At 45.8% G+C, this 18,006-nt stretch overlaps 1 protein-coding gene across 1 annotated transcript in view; it reads right to left on the bottom strand.

Annotated features, from left to right (window-relative positions):
* Positions 1-442: 442 nt before the first annotated feature.
* AFF1 (AF4/FMR2 family, member 1) overlaps positions 443-18,006 on the bottom strand; it is a gene marked incomplete at its 3' end in the record, with an annotated part of 78,953 nt that continues 61,389 nt past the window's right edge. Inside the window, exons 8-15 of the mRNA XM_009697507.1 lie at positions 14,885-14,929; positions 12,143-12,229; positions 11,327-11,363; positions 10,894-10,945; positions 5,716-5,770; positions 5,549-5,586; positions 3,985-4,150; positions 443-1,348 (exon numbers count right to left, since the gene is read on the bottom strand). Coding sequence (XP_009695809.1) covers positions 443-1,348; positions 3,985-4,150; positions 5,549-5,586; positions 5,716-5,770; positions 10,894-10,945; positions 11,327-11,363; positions 12,143-12,229; positions 14,885-14,929 — 1,386 coding nt within the window. The remainder of the gene's footprint in view (positions 1,349-3,984; positions 4,151-5,548; positions 5,587-5,715; positions 5,771-10,893; positions 10,946-11,326; positions 11,364-12,142; positions 12,230-14,884; positions 14,930-18,006) is intronic.

Genomic DNA, 18,006 nt, shown 5'->3' on the forward strand with positions numbered 1-18,006 from the left:
GGGAGAGGAGGTAGCACAGCCCTACAAAGCTCTGCTGGGGTTTCAAAGCCGCAGAAACCCACAAATGCTACCAGGGGGCTTGGCCAGCCACATGCTGATGCAGCCTGCTGTCGAAAGCCCCTCCGACGTAGGAGGGCTGGGGTTTTGTTATCAGAGAAAACTGCTATTTCAAGAAAACACAGCAAAGAATATTTTAAAACACCAAAGCATTTGTTAGACAGCTTACAGGGCTTTTCATTTGCTCAGCAGTGGATCTGTGACCAAGAAGAAATACCTGCGGACAGTTTTCATACACATTCCCTTTAGGAGTCTGAGAACGTTTTTATAAGAGGAGCGTAACGGATCCACTCCCAGCCTATAAAGCAGAAATGAACTTTCTGTGTGGGTTTTTCAACCATCACCTTGGTCCCTGTACAAACCCACCTCCACCTCCATCTCTTACCTTCCTCTTTTGAAGGGACTGGTCAGGAGTGTCCGTGGTTTTCCTCTCCAATTCCTGCTTCCTTGCACCAGGGAGTTCCTTGGCCTCTGGCTTCTTCTGGTGACTGCCTTTCCCAGGTGCCTGGGGAACTCTTGAGAGGAGAGGAAGATCTATTTTCACCATGAGGGACTGAGGAGAGGGGGAGTCCCTCACTGGTGAGAGCAACTTCTTCATCAGAGGCACAGGCAATTTCTCCTTGTGAAAATCCTCTCTGGTCACATCGTCAGGTCTGTGGTTGCTAGTCCTGATGGGAGTTGTGCCCTCGCCTTGAGGAAGGGGACTGAGAGGGAGATGCTCCTGGGCACTGCTAAGCAAAACATCTCTCATGAGCCTGGGGTCCAAGAGGGGTTTGGCGTTGGCCTGCTGGGAGCTCTTGTGCTTTCTGTTCTCTTGCACTGCCGGCTTCAGGTCTTTTCTGTCACTGGATTTTGGCTCCACTTTTGTTTTGACTTTTGGCTTGTCTCTGGAAGACTGGTCTCCGACTTCAATAGGACCAGGGTCACTTTCCACCTTCAGGCTTCCCTTGAACTCCTTGTGCACCGGGGCCTTGCTGGGTCTTTTGATACCCACAGTCTGCCTGGGCGAGGGCTCCTCGGCACACACAGGAGGCTTTTGGCAGTCGTGTTTGGTCGGAAGATGAGCGCCCTGAGGAGCCCTGGCCGCTTGGCCGGAGCTCTTGTGATGAGGCTCCCTAGGCTCAGCGTGCTGGTGGGAGGAATTGCTGCTGACCCCCTGCCCCTGCTCCTTGCCCTTCTCACGTCCATCCCCGTGGGCAATTTCACTGAGATTCTCTGTTGGCACTGCTGGTGGGTTCACCTTGGTCAGCCAGTTGTCGAGCTGCCACTTGTTAGAAGTTGGTGGGTCAGGCTGCAGACAAAAAGAGAAAGGAAGGATGCAAAAATGATGCCTTTATGGGTTATTTCCATCCTAGCACAGCTTATCAGAACCCAGTAAAATTTCCCCTTACTGTTAAAAGAGCTTGAAAGTGAAAGACCATGAGATGGTGAGGATGCTCTAGCGTGTGTACGTCAACGCTTACTTTAGAAACACAGACCTCGTTTTTGCAAAGGATCAGTCAAATGTGTTGCATGGCCCTCCTGGATCTCTGCTAGCCCTACCCATCACTCAGTAAGAGACCAGTGTACACAGACGCTTCATCTTGGTTTGCCACTATCATCATCACTGCACAACCAGACAACATATAAAAAAACCCCAGCAATTGTAAAAACGGATTACATGCTGTCCTTGCAATGCTTTTGGAAAGTTATTTGCACACAGCACTGTGTTCAAAATGGACGAGGAGCTGTGCCAGCTATCCCATCTCACTGAAGTCTGACAGGTAGGCTGTCAGGCTCCTGTGGTTTAACCAAAAGAAAACCATTTACCAGAAGAAATTGTATGGCTAGCACATCAACTCCAGCTTCTTCGAGTCCTCTACCCAATACTCACTTCCCTCTGGGTCAAGCAAGGCACGAGCAACAACCGAGGTCTGAAGGCCTCTGGAGTCACGGTCAGATACCATCCTGCGGTTGCTACAAGCCCTGCCTAACCTAACAGTAGTCTGACAAATTATGAGAAAAGGAAACCCAACTAACCCTAAAACAGACAACAGAAGCTGTAAATCAGGGGCATGATTCTCTGGGGCTCATTCTGAAAACGCCACGTACGTGTCAGCATCACTCAAACGTGTAGCTCGTTATCCGGACACCATCAGAGCACAGCTACACTCCTGCCCTCACCGATTCACAACTCTTGCTTCTGAGGAGAGCCACAACAATTGCCCAAAAAGAGAAAGCCTAGGACATGAAAGGTCTTCCAAGACTAACAAATCCCTTCTGTCATGATTTGCTTCTCTATCCAGACTCAACTTGCTGCAGAACACATGGACAAACAAGACGTGTCTTCAACCGTGTTTGAGTGTGTCAATTGAGAAACCTGGTTTAAAAAACATGGGTTTGTAAGTAAAATTAAACCACAAATTCCATTATACTTTCCACATAACATAAATCTGCATTATTTTCATTAGAATTTTAACTTACTAGCCACTGAAGAGCATTTTCTTTTGTCAAACTATAAAAACATGGCCAAAAGACTTAGCAAACTGGTTTATAATGTAGGTAGCTATCAGACAGTGGCATACTCTGATCCTTTTCTAGCACTTCTACCATTGGTTATCTTGGTGATCCAAACCATCATACAGGTTTTCATTAGGTTTTCCAAACACAAAGGATAGTAAAAGATTTGTCTGCTTTTGCAGGTGAAGAACTGACCAGAAACAAACAGGCCACGTACATGAACTTGCTCCATGAGCGCCGTGGCCAAACAGTTTGCTGAATAAAAAAGGATAAAATGGTCAATGGCAAATAGCTAGGACTTCACCAGAGTGAGAAGGATTTTACAATCTAGTATTTTCAGGACAAACCAGGCAGGATATGGTAAAAGAGGAGAAGTATAAGATCTGTTTCCTTCCAAAGACACCCACATTGCAGAGGGCAAAGCCTGTAACTGAACCGCTGGAGGGCAAAGTGTATTAGATGGGAGATGAAAAGCTACAACGCCTTCTCAAATCTTGTTTTCTGCACATAAAATTCTCCCTGTTCATGTGCTTCTAAGGTAAAAGAAAAGGAAAGCTAGGGCTGGGGGAACAGGGCAGAAATAAATTACAAGGTGTCTGGGCTTTGTGAGAGCACCTCAAACCATCCCCGGACTGGTTTACATCAGCTGTGGTCCACAGGATATAACCATGCACTTCCCACTGGCCTGAGAATGTTTCGCAAGCTGGAGGAACTGGTTTGAAACCATGGGACATGAGCACTTCTGCAGCAGATTTTTTAAAAAACGCATGGTCTCGATTATGAAACTCTAAGGCACCAAGTACTGTTTGTCTGCTTTTCCCAATAAAAGCCTCAGAAATGCCAGTGCAGCACTATCTGAGCCAAATTCAACAGCGGCAAGTCTAAGCACATTCCAGCCCTTCCTGCAGGTCCGATCACTTCAGCTGCAATTTAGAAGCTGAATCTGTCACTCACGCACAGAAGCTGCAGGGAGGCAGCAGCTCCTCTTAACAGATCAGGAAACTGGTCTGACCCTGAAGCAGCCCATAGCCTCGGCACCCAGAAAAGCTGCACGGGCAGAGGTGGGCCCCAAATACCCCCGACAAGCCCTGCTTCTCATCTGCGCCTCGCTTGCGTCGGGCCACTGAAGGCACTAATTCCTCCAGGAGTGCTAGACAACGATGCCAAAGGAGAAGGGGGAACACTTCAAGGTTAGGCATGTAAAAGTCTAATTATGCTGCTACTAAGGGTTATTTAATCGACAAACTCGAGAAGGGAAGCAAAGGGCGAGAAAAGTCTGATGATGCAGCAAAGGTGTCAAGGGGACACACGAACGACGACTGTATTTCAGGTCTCCTGTCCTGACTGCATTTGGACAGCAGAGAGTCTGAGGCAAGAGGCTGTATGAAGCAGCCTCTACATGTTGGGTGGTTTTTTTTTTGCATTCACCTCAGGCGCTGACGCTCTTGGAGGGTCGTTTGCTTCACTGTCACTCGAGCTGCTCTCCGTCTCCGAGTCTGAGGAGCTGTCTGAGTCACTGGTGCTCTCTGACTCCGAGCTGGAGCTGGAGCTGGAATGTGCTGATGCCACACTCTTGGGCTGGGACTGTAGGGCACTGCAAGGCCACCGTGAGATAAAATTAGAAAGCAGCATGAGTGAAGGTTACTTACTTATTATATTGACATGGCAGGATTCAAAAATAAAACTGAAAGCCCGTTTTGGCACTGAGAGGAGAGGGCTAAAGGAATATATTGCCATACTCCAAAGATAAAACACCGGAATAAAAAACCTCTGGAAATAATAAAACCTTCAACTCCAACCCAGTCAGACCAATACGTAAGCAGGATGCTACTGTTAGAATATGAAGCTGCATTTAGCCAACCAAACTTTAAAAAAACACACTGAAACCGGCAAGTGCTTTTCTGAAAGCCTCAACCCTCAAAATTTCCAATAAAGGCTAACAAGACAGAAATGTACATTCCAGGATGGTTTCTCTTTTTTGTGTTCTCCCCCTTAAGATTTCATTTGTTCACCTGTGTTATTGGTCAAGGTGCTGTAATCGTTTCCTTAACAGCCGTGGCAAGCAGCAGAGTTTTTTGCATCTCCCCTATTCAAAAGTGTTTTCCTCCAGCACTGACAATGGGAGCGGATGGAACTGGGGGAGAGCCATGACTTTTATGCACAGTTTCTTTTTGCTTTGAAACGGGCTTACAAAATCAAAATGTTGACACTTTTTTTTTTTTTTTTTTAAAACTTTGAAAACTGTTTCCCACATCAGTATCAACACATTTGTATGATTTGGAGGCAAGCTCCTTGCTGATCCAGACTGATATCATTGAGAACACTCTATTTCAAGAGCTTGCAGAGACGCAGATCATGCCAACAATCGGCGTGCCCTTCTGCAAGTCTGACTTTGTAGACCATTACCCTGTGCTTGAAGAACATAGATATCAAGCCAAAAATATATGTCAGTGCGTTCCTATAGGAAAAATTCTGGGCTTCTCCACCTTTTTTTTCCTCTAATTCTGGCACACGGCTGTTTAGACTACCTTGAATATTGCTTCTGACTAACAATGTGTGGCAGCCTCAATGAGTCCCCTTAACTCTTTTTCCGTTCTTCACTCCCTTGGCTCTGTGGGGTTTCCTTCTGGACTAAAACTGGACTCGCACCTCACCCATCACTACTACAACTGAAAATCCCACTAGCTCCGGTGGGATCTACATATACACTGGTGGAGGGGAAGAGAAGAAAAGAAGGGAACAGTTGGGGAAATACAATTCTGGTTCATAAGCAAAATCCAGCAGGCCTGGATTATTCATTTCTAACTGGAGCTTTCTGTAAAACCCCACACCGCTAAAGCCGATTTTCAACAGCAGCTTCAGGCAGCTAGAAGCCAAAGCCTGTATCGACAAGAGAAACCAGGAGCCCTTACCCATCTACCCCATATATAAAAAGGAGCTTAGTTTTTCCTCCTTATTTGATCTAGCTAGTAGTTTGGGAACAAACCTGTACCTTGGAGGAGCAAGTGAAGAAGGTGGCTTTTCAACAACCTGTTTTGTTCACAAAAACAAAGAGGAGAGGGAGGAAAGGTTAGCTTAAGGAACTCGGAACAACGCAACAAGTCGTGATGATTTAAAGGGATGTCTGTGTGCCTAGTGTATAAAACATCTAAAACTGACTTGGTCGTCACCACTCTCTTCACTATCACTGATCTGCAGGTCGTCGTGGAGCATTCTGAAAGACAACCAGAAGATAAATATCAGCCAAGGCAGACACATTTTCAAGCAGCAGACACTGAAAAAGACTCGGTTTGCGCTTGCCAAAACCAAACCAACCTCCCACATCCTTTTTGAACATTCTGCATGCTCAATCTGCTAAGCCCTGTCATTACCTGAACGAATGATAAAGTGATAACACACAACCTGTGTGTTATCCAACAGTGCTTTCCAACTGATCTCAGGACAGTTTGCAATGGAGCCCAGTAGCCTCGGCTGCCATCTACAGACAACAAAGATGGAGTTCTGTGAAGGGCACGTTCCTTGGCAGAGGTATCTAGGCAACACTAACACAGTCAACAAAAGTTACCTAGGACACCAACACAGCAGGGCGGCATGGAAGAAGTCGGATCCTTGTACGGCAAGAGACTAGCATGCCATTAGCCTGCACTGGCTCCCCAAGGAGCAGAAAGCATCGTCTGCACCAGAAGCCGTGCATGTTCATGCTCTCTGCTCTCAGGGGCTGCAAATTATTTCTTCTGTCACAGGGGTTTCTCTTTTTGCCGCTGAAGTCTCTTATCACACATACATAAGTAAATGCCAAGGTCAAGCCCATCTCCTATTTCTCCTCTACACAATGAACTTCACGCTCCTGCACATCTCAGCAGTAACTGTAACATCAAGCAGTTCAGATACTCAAAGCAGTTTACAAGTGGGGAGGCACGAGCTCTGTTTTACTGTTGCTAGAGTAGAGAGTGGGCTGCCTGCAAACGTCACCAAAAGCAGAATTCAGTCCTCTGCCTGCAGCTGGTAACTACTGCTTGTAATTTCAATGCGTAACCGAGGTCCTCAACAGGCTGGCAGGGAAGGATTTGTGGGGAAGGACCCAAAGTTCTCCCAAATTGTTATCCCTCTCTTTGGCAATCATGCAGGCATCCCAAAAGGAGCTGGAAAACAGACAGGCAAAACTCTTGCTATTTAAAAGTATAGTCATTCATCTCTTGAAACTAGCTGGGGACCAACTCCTCAACCCAGAGAATTACACAAGTGTCATTCCAAAAATGGGATAAAAAGCTTGGGAAGGGAGACAAGGATTTTAATCAATTAGGTGAAAACTCTGTTTATTGCAACCTCATTTCAAACTAAGGGCGCTCTCTGAGAAATTTTTCTCATGCCCAAATAAGAAAAATAAGCCTCTGACCCCTCACGATAACGTATTTTGTAGCAAGAAAACAAATATGAAAGAACTCCAGTGAACCACATCACCTTGGAAAAGTGGGGAGAGAGTTAAGTGTTCCTGACGCTTGTTCGGAAAAGGAAAACTACACTAACCTTCTCACTCTTTCAAGCCTTCATGTCAAATTATGAACAAAATGAAGAAGATTTATGGCTCTGTGGGTCACCTCTAATGACCCTGAGCAGTTTGTTTTTATGATTCCATGACAACAGAGGAGTAAAAACCTTGAATAAAAAAAGCGATTCCCTTATTTAAACACTGTTCTCACTAACTAGACAAATTATTTTACACTCACCAAAGCAGTTGACATGCATGGAGATACTTTCATTGAAACAGGACTACGTTTACTGCCGAAACCGGCCACAATCTCACAACAAACAACAATTCCACAAACCAGAAGTGATGAAATCTGCTCTTGTCCACGGAGCAGGACAGCATGAAGAAACCCTAAAGCTCTCCTGTGCCTACCAGTACAGAGCCAACCCATCCCACACAGGTGATGCCTCCTGCAAAGGTACTGACCCCACCGTCCCCCAGTACCTCTCACTGGTGCAGAACAGGTTCTCAAGTGCCGAAGGGCTCTGTCCCATTACACTCACAGAGACCCATGTGCTTGCTTTGTTCAGGCATTTTGACTTTGCCATTCCCCTGCGACTATCCTCCTCCACCTCCCAAGCCTCCAGTGCCTCATTTCCTCACACACCTTCTCAGTGGAAATCACCTCCTGCCTCTTCTTTTAGAGTAAACACAGAAGGGAAGCGCTATGAGACACCACCTTGGAAAACGAGGCCCCGAAATTTCCTACAGAAGGCCAACGGCACGCACTCTGCAGCAATCCTGCACGCCTCAACTTCGCAGGCGGGCTAGAGCCGAAGCTCACTGCCAGTCCGCTGAGACACAAAAAAAAAAAAAAGGAAAAAAAGAAGAATAGCAACAATACAGCCGCTCTCCACACTTCTGGGCAGTTTGGCCAAATGTCTACTGGCATCTCAATTTTTTTTTTTTTTTTCCAGCCCGTTAGGGGAAGTAGTCCTCCAAAGGTAATAATGAACAAACTGCCAAGGATGCTAAAAAGTTCTGAAAGTGTTTTTGGTTTTTTGTTTTGCTTTAAGAATGGTGGACTACAGATGTATTTCCTTTAGAGGTAAGAGGATAATGCAAGGAAACACTATGTAAACCATCTTTTAAATCCGATTTCACTGTTTAGAACAGAAAGGACTGCCTTTTTCACCTGAGCTGCTGCTAAATAAAAGGCATCAGCATAAAAGAACATTGCAATTACTTAAGTTCAATTTAGGATCAAGGAAGAACACTAAAACTTTACATGAGTCATACTTCTGCAAGGATAGACAAAGCCAGTTTCCCCAAAACAAGGTTTCAACAAATTGTTAAATAGCCTAGTTAAAGAAAATAAATCTGCTTTAGTAATTTTAATGCTTTAATTAGCTCAGGAGTTAATAGATGCCAAGTTTGCATTTGCAGGACCTGTTCATTTGCAGCTTATATACACACCATCAATCTCCCTGTAAAGCTATTTAAAAAGAGCTCTTCTAGCGAGAGAAGCTGCACTAAAATTAATATCGCTTGCCAAACAACCCCACCGAAAGCACGGGCTGGTCCTTCTCTGCCAGCTGGGTTAAAGATGCATCACCAAGACTGAGCCTGGCATCTCCCCCTTTAAAAGAAGGGCGACTTCCATTCCAGCACAGCCAGGTGCTAACTTCGGGGCTGTATTCAAGAATGAAAGCCATCTGGGAAACCCTTGCATGCTCTGCAAAGCTGAATGCTTAATTTGCGCACACAGATGCACCGGGATTTCAACTTTTAATTAACCAGCACAAACGCTGTTTGTTTTCAGCCAGCCACACTTTGTAAGGCGAGCTACTCTCGGCAGCTGAATTTTCAGACAGTCACGTGCGCCCTGAACAGCAAAGCAAGCAAGCCCTGTTGTGCAAATGAAAACAAAACAAAAAACCCCAACAAAACAAAACAAAAAAGAAGGGGTGCATCCATTCAAGGGAAATATGTAGAGGAAATTCTTGGGCAAATCTCACTTGACTCCATTTTAGACAGAAACCTAAGCCACCCTGTTCCTCCCGCTTTAACTGCCTTCGTCGATGGTGGGTACGTGTGTCCCCGGTAGATGAGCACCGGGTCTGAAGTGCCCGCAAGGACACCGAGCAGAGAGGGGATGTTGGCTAAGGACAGAGCTACGCACCATGCCAAATTTACAATTCTGGACCTTTGGGCTAAGCAAGGAGTTATTTTCAGGTTCCTGACTACAGTAAAGGTCTCTCTCTACCGCCTGCCAAATGGACTAAAGTGCTAGAGGGGTTTTTACGAGCAGCTGAGAAGAGTTGAAATAAAGACGATGGTTGTAGGGTAGCTGAGGAGGAAGGCAGAGCCTGGAGCAGTTGAAATGAGTATTTTTAATAGTGCAAAGAGAATTTCCAGAAGTCGTTCAGGACGAGCAAGCTGGGGTGAAAGAAAGAGAAGTAAAATAAAGAATGGATTGAGGGAGGAGATGACTGCTCAGCAAGACACTATCCCACACTCCCAGCCAGCGAGGGCACCGCTGCATGATGTTGGGACAGTACGAAAAGCTGCCTTTTAGAGATCTTACGGAGCTTGAGTGCAAAATTCTACAATCTCAACCAAGATGGAGAGATGCTCTTCCTCTTACTTGTGACTAGCCTAGTTTTGTTTGGTTGGCTTGCTTTAATTAAATTGTTCATGATAAGGAAAAGGAAAACAAGTGGAGTAAGCTTTGTAGTCTGTAGTTTGCAGCCTTCCATGGAACAACGTATCATGGAGTAACACGAGATTTTTATAGATCACAGGAACTCGCAGGCATCTCATGGTTCAGCAATTGCCTTGCACAGGGAGCCCTTAGCCTTCCAGACACAGAAAGATTTCTCTTTGTTACTCGGGGCTCAGAACCTCTCAATGCTGCTACCTGGCCAGGTTCATCCTGAAAGACTAACATCAGCCCCCACAAAACTACTTTCAAGCAATTTCTGTAATTAACCTAATTAATAGATAACCTACAAGGGCAGTACCAAGTTATTTTATCCACCAACTTCAAATTTTCTATTGGAGCGATTCGTTTATTAGTTGGCACTCCTTCCTAGCCTTGTAAAACTTTTGTAGTGATTATGCATAAATATCGTATACTGAGACTCAAATCCTAAGAAGCTTTCTTCTGAGAGAAAACATAACATGATACAGAAAAGAAGAAATATATAATAGCTATTAAAAAAAGCTATAGAAATTTCATCTTCGCCCCACTTTGCAACTAGCTAACATTATTAGAATATAAATTGAGGTTTTTCGAAAGTTGACATGAAAGTTTTGTTCATTTGTTGGTTTAAATAAAAATAAAATTAAGATGACACTTTTTAGAAAACTTTTCCTTGGGCAATTGCAGGAAGTTATACCATGCAATTGCTTTAAAATTTCACCCCTAGTTTTCACAGCTTTCGTAGCCGTAGCTTTACTAGCCCTCACAGGGTTCAAAACAATATGCAGAATAGATCAGATTCAGCTTGTATCCCTTATAATTTAGCCCAGTTGAATGCATTACTAGTAGTTTGAATAGCACTAAATATGACAAGATGTTAAGTAGCCACAGATTAAAAGAGAAAAAAAAACCCCACCCTTCAATCTGGTACATTAATAGTTGGGGTTTTTTTTCTTCAGTTTTGTTTTGTTTTTAACACAGTCATCATAATCATGAAACTGTAATGTTTCTGTCGGTGAAAATTCCCTGCACTGAAATTTTCTGAGAAAAATCAGACTGATAAAACCTTAATCTTCAGAATCATCAAGTAAACCAAATTTTCATTCATCCCAAGTTCTTTTAAGTAACTGCACAGTAGAGATGGGAACTGAGTCTGGTTACTTACGATGTTCTTGGTTGAGAACTAGGCAACGTTTTTGAAGGTGCGTCATACTGTTCTGTAAATCAAAAATGAATCGGTTGGGTTTATTTGCCTCACTTGTAGTGTATTTTACCCTATCGTCTCCGAACATCAGATTAGAAAGTCACTTTCTTTCAGGACGTAATTGTTTGCCATTGAGGTTATTTATCGCTCCAAACGGGGTTTCCTAATGAAATACTGTTTGCTCTCTGCTGAACTGCTGCCTTAATTTCTAGGTAATGAATGTACACAGTCTCTTAAGCATTTTCTAAATTCATCACTGTTCAACAAAGCACAGGAAATCATCCTCCTTCATCAATGTAAACATTTGCTGTTCTCCTCAAGGTGTAACACACATCACCCAAAACTATCTGTCAAGGCACACAGAACCGTGTGTTTGCTTTGGATTTCTACTTACTCTGATTCTGTGCTACAGATCCAACATGCTGCGATTCCTAGAAAGAACAAAGTGCAAATTGAGAATAAAAGAAATCCGCTCTCTCTGACTAGCAGCGCATTGATGATTTGTTTTCCACCTGTTACTTACTGTAATAAATACTTTGACCAACTCATCCAAGTACGACTTTGAAGTCTCTAATAGTCTAAGCTGGTCTGACGCAGCTTAGCACGGACAGAAACGATACGTGCTACTCCACCAAAAATGTGTTGCTAGCATGAGTGGTATGTGCGTTTTTAAAGAAAAATTTAAAAAATTTTATAATAGCTGCCAAACACTTCTGTTTAACACAGCAAATATTTTTGTTGACAATAAAGATAAAATGGGTTTTGTGCTGCAACAGAGATGAGATGCTTAAAACATTTCCGAAGAGGACTCACATTTGAAGCCCACGATTATAACAAATGTGGAAGACACTTAAATATTATTTATTCATCCTCCACTCTGGCTCAAACATCTTACAACGCTAAAAATACAAAGCTTGCTTAAAAAAATAAAAAAAGAGGGAAGATAATTGTGCTACCATATAAGCCCACTCAAAAACAATTACTCAGAAGTACAATCTGATCCAATTCTCAGTAAAACGATGCGTTGCAAGCAGCCGTTACACAACCCGAGATCCATTGTGCTTTAATTTATCTGACCTCTTCTAAAGATAATCTCTCCTAACAGCCTTTATCTATGAAAGGGGGGCAAAAATCAGATGAAAACACATGTAAGAGCCGGAAAGCTCTCTTCTAATTTATCAAAAGCCCTGGCAAAAAGAGGGTGTTTTACCTTTGTTGGGAACGGAAACTTGGAAGGCTCTGCTGTGCTAGGCGTATGGATAGCTGTCAGGGGAGGTGGCCAGGAGTGGGTCATTTCCTGGAGAGAGATGGAAAGAAGCAGCTTACAGCATTTCTGCTGATACGCACCGGTGAAGTTTTACGCTTAAGGGTTTCATACGGATCCACCAAAAAAAAGTCCTTGTCGACCTGATCGTAAACGCGTGAGACGGTACCGCAGCGAGAAGCCCTCCTTTGAGGGCAGCAGCCAGACCACGGTGAGGACTCACTCCTTTTCTGCAAGCGTACTTGCATTGCCGAAGTAACGGCAATCTCGGTGAGGCTTGTGGAGAGTTAAGTACTTACTGCGTTTGCAGGATTAGGCCTCAGCCTTACAGCTAACGCAGGGAAAAGTAAGTAAGATCTGTATATGAGTAGTTCTGGGGTTTTTCAAAGCGCAGGACTTTCCTGTTATGGAAGTTCTTATATCCCCTTACAGCGACAACACTCTGAAAGGCTTCTCATAACTCGAGGAGGTCGGCCAGAGAGCACGGACCGCCAGCTGTTCCCCACGCTATTCCACCTGAAACATTGCCTCTTGCTCTGACCGACGTAGAGCTCCAGGACGTGGTTTCAAAGCAAAGAACGAGACTGCCCGATGTGCTGTGTCTTTAGGAATCCTTCTGCCCTGTTCCCTTGCCCTTACCATCACCCACCATCACTACCAGGGATCACCTTCTTGGGCTCAGCCATGGTCCAGGCGAGAGCAGAGCACAACCACCATGGCCATGGGATAGGGTTTGGCAGGCGAGATCAACCGCCAACCTGCCTCTTCTGGCACAACAGTTGGGCCCAGACTAGCGTGCTAAAAAGCCTAGCTTTTCAAGACAAGGATCTTCGTCTTGAATATATGCGAAAATACTTTCATGGGGTTTAATCTAGACAACGCCTTTGGGGAAGGTAGGGTTCAGAAATTCAGAACCACCTTGTTGAAATCACACAAGACAAGACTTTTCTTGGCTCCTGATCCTGAAGTTTTACATCGCGAAGAGCATAACAGTCGCTCCAAGGAGTAAGTGAATAAATATGGCCTGCCACCCTCACTGCCGTTCCAGGAATAGTTATCTCAGGACTTTCCCCCCCGAGCCCAACATCACTTCTGAACTCAAGGTGTGCACCCACCATCCCCATCCATTGTCACAGTCGTTCCCCGCCAACTTCCCAAAGAAAGCAGCTTGCAGAGTAACAGAATACTGGCATTTTGCTCAGCTCAGAAATTTAGGAACTATGTTCGTGCTGAACACACCTCACGACGAGCATGCACCACATGCAGTTTGCTCAGTTTGCTTAAAATAAATTAATGAGGAACGTGTCAGTGCAAAGTACATTTTTGTACTTTTGGCACCAAACAGACTGAAGCGTGAAAATCTCTACTGTGTCGTAATTTATAAGTGCCATTTTTTCATCAAAGCACAAATACGAAAGTTCAGAAGTGTCCCTAGTTTCCTTATCTATTAGGAATTACATGAAACGCAAAGATTTACAGGGAAGGAAACCACGTTGCTACCTTTGGCTCTATAAGCAGGGATCAGAGCAATCTACAGGGGTTTCTGTGCGAGAACTAGAAGCAGCCTACGACTAACCTGGGTAACGATTCGATCGCATTGTCACCACCCTCGCCTTCTCCTTTCTCCCCTCCCACCGTTCAGCTCATTGCTCACTTCTCTCACTAGCTGCACAACCTCTCGCCAGGTGATAAACTCAATACACTGCACTACACCTCTTCACGCGCTTGTACTTGCCTCCTCGTGGTTGCTACAAAAATAATGTTACTCGTTACTAACAGGCAAGAGAACGGGATGTCTCGTGAAACACGAAAGGATGTGGTGCGTCCAGGCGGAGTACTCAGGCTGCGACACCAACCAGCACACAGCAGTGAGTGAGTACCCGCACACAACTGCCTTTCTGCTAAAACCCTGCCCCAACAGCAGCTTCTTGAGAGCAATAAAGGCAAGGATTTTGCAACCCCAAGCAAGCCCGAGGGAAGCGAAGCACAGAAACAAAACGCCTCCGTTAAGACTTCAGCGTCTCAGAATAGTATTTGACATCAGGGTACTCTCTTCTCGGTATCAGCACGACCGGCTTGCAGATCATCACAGTGCATTTTCACACCGCGCACAGTGAATGGGTGACACGTACTGAGCTACCGGGAGCCTGTGCGTTCTCACGGAGCCAGCTCCGACATAAGGTTACAGAGACAGTTTTGCATCACAGCCCGCTTAGGTTTGCGCAAATGGACTGGAATTACAGTGAAGGAGAAGCATCCCAGCAACAGAGCCGTGCACAGGCAGGGAGGGAAGGACACGGGTCCATGCTCCTGGTCAGCGCTCCACTGCTGGGGCCGGCAGCGCGGACAGGAGGCAGCAGGTCCAGCGCCGTCGGAGGGAGCACGGTCAGTCGTGGCAACCCCCTGACCTGACGCAGGAGCACCCCCGGCTGTTTCGGATGACTTGTCAGTCTTGCTCTTGGACTGCACCAGGCTGTACTACACTTACATACTTATAGCAAGACTGCTCTTACAACTCCAGCTGTATCCAAGGCTAACTTTTACCTTTACTTCTCCACAGTGTACCCCAAAACACACTTTTAGTGATTGCAGCATCTGCTGACAGAACAGCAGAGCGATATTTTTTCCCCACGTTAATGCGTGTGAAATGTAAGCAAATACAGAGATCTACTATTTAGAAGCACCTACCTTCAAAATTTCTTCAATGGACTGGACATCACTGGGGAAGGTTTGCTACAAAAAAAAAAAAAAAAAAAGGGAAGCAGCATGAGTTTGCTTTGTTTTTACCAAGTGACATAAGAAAAACAGATGCAGTCATCAAACGTTTGCTTACCAATGGTTCTATAAATTTCATGGAAGTCCATTAATAATAAAATCCTAGCAAGAATTAAAAGCCCCATCAGGAGGGCAGTTAATAATGAACTTCTACAAAGCCTGTTGTTTTTAAGTCTTTAGTAGAAGATATATTCTAATAAAGATGAGAAAGAAGAAAAGTGAAACAGAGCTCATTAAACAACGGTGCTCATTCAGCCGACAGGATTCCCTTTGCTTCATGACTTGCGTTCTTCTAGGCACCCATGTGCACTCAGCAGAAAAAGAATCATCAAATGGTTTGGGTTGGAAGGGCCCTTAAAGCCCACCCAGTTCCAACCCCCTGCCATGGCCAGGGACACCCTCCACCAGACCAGGCTGCTCACAGCACCATCTAACCTGGCCCTCAAGGCCCCATCCACCCTGGCCTTCAACACTCCCAGGGACGGGCCAGCCACAGTTTCTCTGGGCAACCTCTGCCACTGCCTCACCACCCTCACCGAGGAGAATTTCTTCCTAATATCTCATCTAAATCCTCCCTCTTCCAGTTTAAAGCCCTAAGTTTGGAGAAGACAAAGCAGAGGTGGTTTTAAGTGGAGGAATCACACGCCGGGCCCTCGAATGACTCACAGGAACATCAACTGTCATTAAAAAACAGAAAAGCAATACAATTGTAACTTGTGCAGTTCAGAATAAAACCTTGAAGGTACCACTGGGTAGGAGCAACATAGTGATTTCTGGAAAAGCCTGCAGATGACCTGGATCTGGATAGAGGGACTGCCCCTGTATCTCCCCCCCTACCCTATTTCGCTGGAGCCCCAGCAGTGACCACCACAAGCCCAGTGCCTGGCCGGGGCTCCCCAAGGCCAGTGTGGTGAGGAGCGCTGAAGGCAGGCAGCTCCCCTGGCACTCCACCAACACCATCCCAAAAAGGGACCAAAGCACCCGCAGCTGCCTTCAACCAGGCTCACGAGCCCAGGCACGACAAAGCTCTGGGGAAGAGTACAAAGCAAATGCAAGGCTAATATTTGCCAGTTATTTAACAAACAGCAGACGTCGCAGCTTGTGCAAACACATAAATCTGTTTTTAATGTCTTGGCAAAACCACTTAGCAGCTCCTGGCAGGACACCCCACGCCCACACGCAACACCACACATCGGCAGCATGGGTACTGCTGGGCAAAGCAGGGGTTGGGATGAGCACGGTGAACATCTGCTCCCCAAGGCAGGTGGGCCAGGAGGGTAACCACAGGGCCAGGGCGAGTGGCCACGTCCCCTGACAGAGCCCACCCGTCCCGTGGTCGGGCTGTGGGCGGCGGGACAGCCCGCAGCAGCGGTGCCCTCCGGCAGTACCAGGGGCTGGGGATGCTCCGCAGCAGGACCTCCGCTGGTTCCACACACCGACCTGCTGCCTGGCTGTGGGGAACACCACTTCACTTCGACAGATTGACTACAAAGGCATGGGTTTTGAAAGCATTTGTCATTTAAACATCCTTTGCTAACTGGTACCATTAAAGGAAATTGAGCTGAGTAGTTACAACCAGCAAAGTGCATCCAGGACCAGCCTCTTGCCTATAACCAAGAGATTCGATGGAAACATCTGGCGATTGGCGTAACTGCTGAAAGGGAAAGGCCAGGAAGGTGTTCCTCCTGTTAAAGGAAGAGGGCGGTGAGCTACAGTGCCCGATCAGAACGGTCTTCCCTGGAAGAAGGTAAGCAGCAAAGCAAGCAAACACTATTTTAATAAAGTCAAAAAGCATCGTCCTTAGCACTCTCCCAGAAAGGTCACTCATCTGTTCCCCATATGCTGCACTATTTACATTGGAGGGAGAAGAGGAGATGAGGAATCTCTTTTCCCTGCACCCTCATTTGTCTGTGTCTACATAAAGCTCTCATCGAGGCAGTGCTCGTTTGACACAGATTTGACGTTTCTTCAGAAAACCACGCACGGACAGCTGCTTCTGCCCTTACCCTGAGCCCAGCGGAAGCGGAGGCAGGGCCAGATGAGTCAGGCGAACGACAGCAAGGGGCTGGGACCTAGCAAGGCTTGCGGAAGCGTCCCACAGCGGGGAGGAGGGAAGAGGGAGAGCAAACAGCAGGGGAGTTCTACCACGTGGCAAGAGATCGGGATGCTTCGTAACTCACGGTGCCAAAGAGATCCCTCTTTAGCAAGCTAAACTTGGCAGCTCAACCACCTCATTGACTTCTTAATTTAAGAAGTGGTGAACAGCAGACGCAGCAACTTGCATCTTGCTGTACGGCAAAGCAGCGTTCAACTAGCAGACTGCTTCAGAAAGCTCCCATGATATCCCATGAGAGCACCACGGTAAAAACCCTCCCCACAAGAGAGATAAGGAATCAAGATCCTTGCCTGGACAAAGTATTCAAAACCTCTCTCTACCATAGATCGATTGCAACAAATCAAAATCAGTTTGCTTCTCCCATTCCAGAAACTTAAGTTTTATACGGTGATAACGGATGACAAAAGTGAAATTCAATTAACTTGAGAATCAGAGAATATCGGCAACAGCCAGTTTGGACCTCTCTTATCCTTGCCAAACAACTCACACCCCTTCCTGAAGTTCTTTCAGATAAGCCTGAAGTGGCTTTGAAATTGATACAGGTTTACATACAATAAGTATTTATAGTGCAATTGTCAGGAGGATTTATCGTAACCCCGAAGGGCTTCAGTTCAGTGACTGACTGCTGCTCTTCACAGGTCCGGTGGTTTAGCAGAAACCACCTTCTTCTTTGTGGCACCAAATTTAAAGGAAAGCAAACACATGACACCGAACAAGCACTGCATAAGTCTGCTTTGGCAGCACAAGGACCTCTTTTTAAAAAACTTTTTTTAAAATACCTGCCCCCAAAATATGTGCCGCTCTGGACATACAGAACATAAGGTATCGGGGATGCTCAGGAAGGCCGTGTGCCCGCTGGAGACTCTCCCTGAAGGACGTGGGTTTTCGGGCATCGTTAATCTCTGTTCTGCTATCCTGC

This window comes from Cariama cristata, unplaced genomic scaffold (assembly GCF_000690535.1).
Source record: "Cariama cristata isolate BGI_N322 unplaced genomic scaffold, ASM69053v1 scaffold23083, whole genome shotgun sequence".
NCBI classification, from domain to species: domain Eukaryota; kingdom Metazoa; phylum Chordata; class Aves; order Cariamiformes; family Cariamidae; genus Cariama; species Cariama cristata.